This window comes from Vombatus ursinus, unplaced genomic scaffold (assembly GCF_900497805.2).
Source record: "Vombatus ursinus unplaced genomic scaffold, bare-nosed wombat genome assembly UNPS02011431.1, whole genome shotgun sequence".
Lineage (NCBI taxonomy): Eukaryota > Metazoa > Chordata > Mammalia > Diprotodontia > Vombatidae > Vombatus > Vombatus ursinus.
Genome location: NW_020951209.1, coordinates 6373947 through 6384089, shown reverse-complemented (window position 1 = coordinate 6384089; position 10143 = coordinate 6373947). Strand labels below are relative to the sequence as shown.

At 39.9% G+C, this 10143-nt stretch overlaps 1 protein-coding gene across 1 annotated transcript in view; it reads right to left on the bottom strand.

The window, feature by feature from the left end:
• TSPAN11 (tetraspanin 11) overlaps positions 1–10143 on the bottom strand; it is a 164123-nt gene that overhangs the window by 107471 nt on the left and 46509 nt on the right. The window contains exon 2 of the mRNA XM_027856440.1: positions 6836–6930. Coding sequence (XP_027712241.1) covers positions 6836–6922 — 87 coding nt within the window. The 5' untranslated portion in view covers positions 6923–6930. The remainder of the gene's footprint in view (positions 1–6835; positions 6931–10143) is intronic.

Sequence of the window (10143 nt, the reverse complement as noted above, 5' to 3'; positions counted from 1 at the left end):
TTCCTTCCTTCCTTCCTTCCTTCCTTCCTTCCTTCCTTCCTTCCTTCTTTCCTTCCTTCCTTCCCCTTGTTGCTGCCACCTAATGACCTCCAGGATTTTCTCTCTACTTTTAACTCAAGATGCTGGTACCCGAGTCAAAGGTTTCCTTTCCTCCTCTATCCCCTGCCCTTACACTTGGGGTCATCCACCTTCTCAGCTCCCATGTCCTACTTTTACCTCAGCCACCCACAGAGATGGTTACGCCCTAGACCTCATCATCACTCCAATCTGAACCACCTCCTTGATCTTGAACACTGAAATTACCCTCTTTAGTCATGAACTCCTGTGCTGTCATTTCTCTCTCTCTGCCTCACTCATTCTAAATCTATCCTTAATCCTCATCCCAACCTCCATCTCTCTTCCTTCCACCCCCTCTCTCTATATTTCCTATTCAAATTCCTGCTCTAACCTTTCCTCTCTTCACAGTTGTGACCCTATAGTTGGCTAGTTTACCTCTATATTTGCCTCTACCACAAAGTACCTTGCTTGTGTCTAACTGTTGTTCTTTGTTGTTGTTCAGTTGTGTCCAACTGTTTATGACCCCTTTGGGATCTTCTTGGCAAAGATTCTGGAGTGGTTTGCCACTTCCTTCTCTAGCTCATTTTACAGATGAGGAAACTGAGGTAAACAGGGTCAAGTGACTTGTCCAGGGTCACACAACTAGTGAGTGTCTGAGGTCAGATTTGAACTCAGGTCTTCCTGACTCCAGGGTTGGCACTCTATCTACTACTCTAACTGTTGCTCATTCCATTACAAAGGATCATAGGGTTTAGAACTAAAGAGGACTCAGTAGATCATCTTGTACAACCCTCTCAGTTTATAGATGAAAAAACTGAGGCCAAACAGTTCATGTGACTTGCCCAAGGTCACACAAGCAATCAAAGAAAAGGTCTTCTGGCTCCAGATCCAGGGTTCTTTCCATCATACCATAATTCTTTAGGGATATGCTATCTGTGGAGCTATTATGTTCAAGATTCCTGTCATTTTCATAAATAGGTAAATGGCATACTTGTCCAGCTGGACAACACAAAGTTGGGAAGAATAGCTAATAATATGGATAACAATTAGGATCCAATGGGGCTGTGAGGTGGCTCAGTGAGTGGATAGAGCACTGGCCCTGGAGTCGGGAGGACCTGAGTTCAAATGTGACTTCAGATACTAGCTAGCTGTGTGACCCTGGGAAAGTCACTTAACCCCCAATTGCCTCTAAAATTAAAAAAACAAACAAACAAAAAACAATTAGGATCCAAGATCTCAAAAGACTGAATAAAACATTATACTTGAATCTAACAAAATGACATTTTGTAGATAAAGATGTAAAATCCATCAAACAATTAAAAAAAACTGCTCAGGTATAGGGTGGAGAAGCTATGGCGAGACAGCAGTTCACGTAAGAACTTAAAGGTTTTGATTGACGGCAAATTCCAGAGGTGTAGCACTGTGGTATGTCAGCCCTAAAGTCATGATTTTAGGTTGGATTAATAATGATAGCTAACATTTATATATGGGGCAGCTAGCTGGCACAGTAGATAGAGTGCCAGCCCTGGAATCAGGAGTATCTAAGTTCAAAGCAGGCCTGACACTTCTAGCTGTGTGACCTTGGGCAAGTCACTCAACCCTGTTTACCTCAGTTTCCTCATATGTAAAATGATCTGGAGAAGGAAATGACAAACCACTCCAATATCTTTGCCAATAAAACTCCAAATGGGGTCACAGAGAGTTGGACACAACTGAAATGGCTCAACCACAACAGCAAACATTTATATAACACTTACTATGTGCCAGACCAGGGGTGGGGAATCTGGGGCCTCAAGGTCACGTGTGGCCCTTTAGGTCCTGAATCCAAACTTCACTGAACAAACACCCTTAATAAAAGGATTTGTTCTGTAAAACTTGGACTTGATCAAAAGGCTGCACCCAAGGACCTAGAAGGCCACTGGTGGCTGCTAGACGGCAGGTTCCCTACCCCTGTGCCAGATACTTTACAATGATTATCTCATTTGATCCTCACAATAACCCTGGGAGGGAGATGTTCTTATTATCCTCATTTTACAGATGAAAAAATTGAGGCATAGAGAGATTAAGTGACTTGCCTGGGGTCACATAGCTAGTTAGTGTCTGAGGATGGATTTGAATTTATGTCTTCCTGCCTCCAGGCCCGGTACTATCTGGCTGCCCCAGCTAGATTAACAGAAGCATAGTGTTCAAAGTAAGGGAGATGATAGTCTTACTATATTGTGAACTCACAGAGCATACTAGATTGTTCATCGTTCTAGGAACTATTGTTGTTGTTCTCCAGTTGTGTCCAACTCTTTGTGGCCCTATGGACCATACTATCCATGAAATTTCCTTGGCAAAGATATTGGAGTGGTTTGTCATTTCTTTCTCTAATGGATTAAGGCAAAGAGAGTTTAAATGACTTGACCAGGGTCACATAGCTAGTAAATGCCTGAGGCCGGATTTGAAATCAGATCTTCCTGATTCCAAGAACATGTTCAGATGAGGTAGAGCTACTGTTTCACTAAAACAATAAAGGGAACTTTAAAAATAAATGAATCTGGCTCCTTTAAGAAATGTAGACCTGAATGAGAGAATTAGTAACAGCTAGGGACAGGCTCAAAGCCCCACTCCCCCCTTTAAAAAAAAAACACTTGAGAGAGGAAAAGGGTTATATAGCTGCATAAAACTTCAGACAATAGGACTTGATGAATGATACTGAAAGCCACTTAGATGATTTCAGGCTTAAGGTGAGTGGCAGAGGTGTCTAAGGGAGGAAATTAACAGCTGCATTCTAAATTGCAGCTGAGGGTAAGCTGTTAAGAGACTGGCTTTGAAAGTGGGTAAAGAGCTTTAAGGTAGAGAAAAGGTAAACAAGCAGAGATTTAGGGAACTAGAGTTTTTACCAAGTAAAATCAGCAAAACAGTATCTAATTGTCCTTAGTGTTTTGGAAAATAAAAACTACTGAGGTATCTTACATTGCATTGGAGAGGAAGACCAAGACTGACTCCATCTTGGAATAATTTTAACAATTAGAATTGCTATGACAACACATTCGTAGGAAATTACAAGGACACTTATGAAGCAAAATGTTTTGGAATGTAAAACATAGACATTGCAGTCTGAGAATTTAAACATAGCAACCACAAAATGCTATAACATCCTTCAAGTTTTTTCCACTACTGCTTAATCCATTTTAAACCCATAAAAATATAAAGCTGTGCCATACAGAATTGGAACAGTGTTAGACGAAATTTGACTATGTTTCCCCTTGTTTTAAATAAATAACATCTTTTGGGTTTATCTGATTTACTCAGTCTGAATTTTTTTTTTGACACTATAATGTAAAAGTAAGTAATTACTTTGTGTTCCCATCTACAGGACAAATTGCAGGCAGTCCCTAACTTATGAATGGGTTAAGTTCCAAAAAAACATTTTGTAAATTTTTTATTTGGCATTCAGACCACAGTTTCCCATAGAAACAATGTAATAATTGGTAATTAAGTTCCCAGCTGGCTCTCAGAAACAGGATGTGGTTGTGCTTCATAGCTCTGAATATTAGAAAGGATTCTTTTCCTTTCCTTTCCCTTTAGCCCTCAATATTATGGATTCCCACCTCTTTCCTTTCAATGCCTCAATAGATGGGAATCATTCAAAAAACATTTGTTAAACAGTTAATATTTGCAAAGTGCTTTGGATACAAAAATACATACGATGCAGTCCCTGCCCTCAAAGAGCTCAATGCAAGTGGAAGTATATTCACAAATAAATATTATATATAGTAGAGCAAAGGAGAAATATGTACCAAGTGCTCTAAGAAAACTTGATCAGAAAGATCTTTTTCACTTGGGGAGGGAGTGGAGGAAGGGATCACCAAAACACAGGGTTTTTGTTGGAAGAGTTCTGAGGCCATGAAGTCTGTCCTGAAGTAGACCAAGAGTCTCCTCCAAAACAGCCCCATTAGTCATCTAGCCTTTGCTTTAGGAGCTCTAGTGGGAGCCAGAGGGGCACTGCATCTGAGAGTAGCCTTTGACACTTTTAGACAAAAGGTTTTCCTTATACTGTGTAGACAGGAGTTTCTTCCACTCATGGTTTTGAGTTCTAATCCTTTCACATGACAGTTGTTCAAATAGTCAGTTATGATAATTTTTCTCTTTTCCAGGCTATTTTTCCCAGTTCCTAGTTGCATGGTGTGACCTCAAGCCCTTTTACCACCCTCATGGCCCTCAGTTGGATGCCCTGCTGCTTAGTAATGTCCTTAAAATGTGGACCCAGAACTGAATGGACACCAATGTGGTCAGAGTACATTTAAACAATTACCTACCTCATTCTAGACACTGTCTCTCAATTCAGCCCAAGAGTATTGTTTCTTTTAGCTGTCACATTTTACTATTGAGTAATATGGAATTTATAATCCTTTAAAGCCCACAAATCTTTTTCAGATGTACCATTATATAATCTGCCATCCATTATCTTATAGTAATAATAACAATAATAGGATTTATATAACACTCTAACGTTTGCCAAGCACTGTACATGTTATCTTATTTGACTGCTGCAACAACTCTTCTCTCTCATTTTACAGATGAGGAAACTGAGGCTAATGGAGGTTAAGTATTTACTTGCCCAAGTTCATAGCTAACAAGTATCTGAGGTGAAATTTGAACTTAGGGCTTCCTAACTCTTATCTACTGAATCAGCTGCCTTCTATTTGTGAAGTTGATTTTTTGACCTCAAGGGTAAGAGTTTACATTCGTTCCTAATAAATGTCATTGTATCAGGTCCAGGCTATTGCTTTGGCCTTTTAGGGTCATTTGGATCCTGGTTCTCTTATCTACTATATTAGAATGATTAAAAAAAAATCTACCTCTTATTTTCACTGTTGCCTCAATGAGGTTCTCTCATTACTGTCACTTGCTCTGTAGGGTAATAGCAACAAGACATAAATTCTTCCACAGAAACCATTTATAATATAAGAAGTGTTAATTCAGAGCTATAACTAGAGTTATGGGGAAATGCCCCAAGGTACTGGCACCTGGGGACATACTTCTTCCTTGTGGTGGTCTGGAGATTGCCATTCCTGCGATCCACACCTTGAAGAGACTTGTGTTTGTGATTTTTTTGGTCCTCTGCCAACTTATGCTCTATAGCAGAAATGTCAAACATGCTGCTGCATCCCATAACGTTCCCCAGCGCTCCCATGTCAGATTGAAATGTAATTGGAAAATATGTAACAAAATAAATTTTAGAAAATGTGCCTTTCTAAGTCAATATGCAGGGATCTTTATGTATGGTTTAGTGGTCTGGTTTCTATTTGAGTCTGACACCTCAGTTCTATAGATTGACCCTGTTTTTTGTTTAATTACCATCACAAGGATGGTACACTCTGGTACCCTGCTCCTTGCTATCTATTTCCAACCGCTAGGGGGCAGTGGTGGATTAGTTTGCGGGCCAGATAATAATCTCTTTTCTGATGGTTGGTCTGTGTATGCAGAGCATTGTGACCACCTCCTCCTCCCCATCTCCTCTGCCAACAGCATTGTTTTCCCCAATCCTATTTCCAATCCAGCTGAAAGCATTCCTAGTTAAGACTCTGATAGAAGCATCAAGCCTTAGTGATGAAAGGGAGCTCAGAAGTCATTTATTTCAAACCACATATGAAGCATGCATTCTCTCTATGACATTCACAGCTCAACATCTAGCTCCTACTTGAAGACTTCTGGTGATGGAGAAATCACAGCCTCTACAGACAGCCCATTTTATTTTGGAATTAATTCCTCCTGGGAGGAATTCAAAATATTCACAAAATTTGTCCTGAAATCTCAACTCCTTTTTAGATAGAAGCATCACAGCACATCAACATAAAGTCATATAGCATACAAAATTAATTAGACCACAGAAGTTTAAAGTACATTTAAGAATTCTTTAATTTCCCAAATCTTTGGTTTTAAAAATAAGCTACTGAATTTAGATTGATTTTATATACAAGTAAAGCTATCAGAATAAGAAATCATCATGCATTAGAAATTAGTAATGTATTAGAAAGGATATGGGGCCAGGAGTCAAATAACATCAGTTTTGAGCCTCAGTTTCCTTTATAGGTTGAAGTAGATAACCTCTGAGGCCTTCTCCAAATCTGAGATAATATGATTTTATGTATTCGGTCTAAATGATCATCTATCCAGAATCAGGGTAGGCCTAATGAGTATAGTATTATTGTAAGCAAATAAAGTAATTTTGGACAATTGTTATATTAATTAATTGTTTACTGAGATAATTGCTTCAGTTCTCTACTTGGTACATGTGGACACAGGTGCAAGCCATATTTAGAACCTCTGGGTTTCCCTGAGACTAGCTACTAAATTTTGAAAACTATTCCAGCTCAAATCATGCAAAGCATCAGGCCTCCATTTCATTCCATTTCCATCTGATTCTGGGTTAGAATATTAATTAGGAAAAATGAATGAGCCTTCATTGAAAACTGAGCTATGCTATCAATGTGTCATATTCTTCACATAGAACTTGTAGAAGAAAAAGCCCCATCCTTTCTTAGGGATGTTAGACTAGAGCATAAATCCACCATTTTGGTGAATCTCCTATCCTGATGCCATCCTGTAGACAGTCTATGTCAACCTTGTAAGTGAATTATTTTCTTGGACCACTGTAGCAACCGTGGATACTTTTTTGAAGAAGTTGAAATTTACCCATGAGTGGTCTTTGAGAGAAGTAATCTGAGTGGTGGAACATTTGAAGGTCAGAGAAAAGAGTGGAGAGGGTCTGATGGTAGAATTCACTTACCCAGAAGAAGAAGTTAAACACAAAGAGGAGATACTTCAGGTAGACTGTTAGCCAGTCGTCTTGTTCAGCTTTGTTGAAATGGCTCATGGTGGCTCCTAAAAGAAGGCACAGATACAAAGGTTGGAGAATTCAGCCACAGAGAGCTTGCTCACCTGCAAGATGTTCTCCCTGGCTCATCTCTCTTTCTGTCTCTTTCTCTCTGATTCCACTAGATAATCCTCAAGGAAACTTTCTTTCAAGGAATTTAAAGTGCCAGATTAGTCCCTTGCCCCCTTCCCCACTAAGAAGAAAGCAGTTTCAAGGAGCTAGCTTTGGCAATTGAGTTTCAAGCAATAGAGAGAAGACCCTGGGGAAACCCAGATGAGCAACCCACTCAGTAGTGATGCTACACCCCAGGGGAGCTGCCTAAGGACTATGAAGAGGAAAAGGACTTTCAGGCCTTGAAGAAGTAGGAGTTAGTTGCCTTTGCCACATGCCTATAACACATATGTGTCTTGCTAGTTTGACTCCTTTCTTCACATGGATGCTGTGTATGTGGCACAATGCACCCCAGGTTTATGGCAGCTGGGCGATGTTCCGTAACTATGATTTCTGCCATGCCAGCTAAGCAAATGCTTTTGCTAAGAGCTAACTGTGTTTAATGGTATGATTGTTAAAGGAACCACACTGGTTGAGGCTTGTCAGCTATATTAGTAGGAGTGGCTTCCCACGGGATATAAAAGTAGGGAACCCGGGGCCTCGAGTCCACATGTGGCCTTCTAGGTTTTTAGGTGTGGTCTTTTGACAGTCCAAGTTTTACAGAACAAATATTTTTATTAAGGAGATTTGTTCTGTTAAGTTTGGATTCAGTCAAAGGGCTGCACTTGAGGACCTAGAGGGCCACATGTGGCTACAGTCAAGGCTACAGGTTCCCCACCCCTGCGCCTAGAACCTGAAGTAGCAGTCACCTTCGATGTATCCAACCTGCTAATGTTAATGCAAATTGGTGGAAGCAGCCTAGCATGAGTATTACAATAAGAAGCCATTGACTGTAAGTTACTTCCTTATTCCACATCTCAAAAATGATTCTACATTTCCCCTCCATTTTCTCCTTCCCTGAGAAGGGGCCCTTCTACTTGTCAAGGCTAACCTCTCCACTTATGCCCTTGATTTCATTCCCTTCTGTTTCCTCTGGAATCTTGCCCTTTCAAAAATTGCTGCTCTCTCATCTTCAAACTCTTCTTAATGATTTAATCCTTCCTCCTTGTCCAGAAATATTTCCAGGTCCCATTATACATAAAGGCAAATGGAATCCTTCACTTAACTTTGCAATCTTCTTGACCATTCTACATCTGCATTCCTGTTCAAAGTCAAACTTCTACAAGTGTTTTTTGTATTTGTTGCCTCCAATTTCTCCTATTTCACTTACTTCTTAATCACTTCCAATATGGTTTCCAATGTCATTGCTTGACTGAAAGCATCTTAACTGCTAAATCCAGTGGCCTCATCTTAGTTTATTTCTGCTTGACTTCTCTGCAGCTTTTGATGCTTATTTGACCATTCCTTTCTTCTGGATAATCTATTTTCCCTAGGCTTCCATGCTGATGCTCTTTCCTGATTCTTCTCCTTCCAGTTTGTCCCTTCTTTCTTAACAGCCTTTATTGGATCATCATCCATCTGCCTCACACTAAGCATATGCATCTGTCAAGGCTCTGAGTCCTCTTCTATTCTATAGTAACTCTACACTCCCATTGGTTAGATTATCACCTCTACGCTAACTCCCAAAATTTACCCCTAATTTAGTCTTGCATTGTCAACTCCCTGATGGACATCCACACCTGGATATTTCATCATAATAATAAACTCAACGTGCCCCAAATGGAAATCATTGTCTTATTACCCCTCCCTCCATCTGCCTTTTCCTCCAAAATTATCTATTTTTGTTAAAGGCCCTACCATTCATTCTCAAAGTCATCCATAATTATTTCTTTTCCCTCAGACCTATGTCAAAATAATAGCCAAGTTTGGCAGCTCTACCTCTATAACATCTTTCTCAGTCATTCCCTTGTCTCCATTTATTCTGACTCTAATGAGGTTCAGATCATCCACTTACTTGGACTATTGAAATAATCTTCCACCTGGTATTCCTGCTTCTAGTCTCTCCCTTCCCCAACCCATCCTTTGTATAGCTGCCAAATTGATATTCCTAGTGCACAGATCTGACTATGTCATTCCCTTCCCCCCCACTTTAAAAGCCTTCAGTGGCCCCCTATTACCTCTAGGATAAAATACAAACTCTCCCGGCATTTAAAGCCCTTTGTCATCTGGCCCCTTGCTTTCCTTTCCAGACTTATTTAACATTACTTGACTTGATGCACCATATGTTCCAATCAAACTGGCATACTAGCTCTTTCCTGAACTTGACTTTCTACCTCCCACCTTTGTGTCTTCGCCCCATGCCTAGAAAGCAATTTCTTCTAATCTATACTACTTAAAATTCTTAGCTTCCTTAAAGGTTTAGCTCAGATGTCACTCTGTATTTGAAGCCTTTTCTGATTTTCTACACTTTTATAGGTGCTCTCTTCTATCTCAAAGTATTTTGCATTTATTTCTATACATGTTGTATTCCAACTCTCTCTCCCTGCATTATAGAATATAAGCTTCTTGAATCCAAGAACTGTTTTATTTTTGTATACCTACATCCTAGGAAGGACACACACAGTGCCTTGCTCATAGACAAGCACTTAATAAATGTTTGTTGAGGTGAGTATAGAACTATTGTGATGGTGGAAATGTTGATATTAGGGATGGTGAATTTTTTTTTTTAAAGATAAACTGGTTGGTTTTGTCTTGGATAATTCTGCCTGAGAACAACAGCTCCTTGAGAACCATTGCTTTCCAGTGTGTTTAAGTCTATCCAGAAGTATCTAGCCACAACACACCTTTAAGTTCCCACTGTCATTCAAATTCAGAAGTTGTGGTGAACTCCCATTACCCATTTTCCCCTCTGTCCCTTTACCTTCCCTTGCCTCTGACCAGTGCCATTGTTGAATTCTAATAGTTTCTTCTCAATATCCTGTCTCCCTGAACCCTGGACTCAGGCTGTACCATAATTAGTTATTCTTAAGTTGAGTGTAACTCTGCCTTGTATTTCACATGCATCAACCAAGAGAGAAAAAGAAAGTCTTTGTATCATTTGGAGATGGGTATTTGCAGACCTTCCAAAGGTAATGTCAGATTTCTAAATCTCTATCTCCATGTCTCTCTGCCTCTCTCATACCTACACACACACACACACACACACACACACACACACACACACACACACA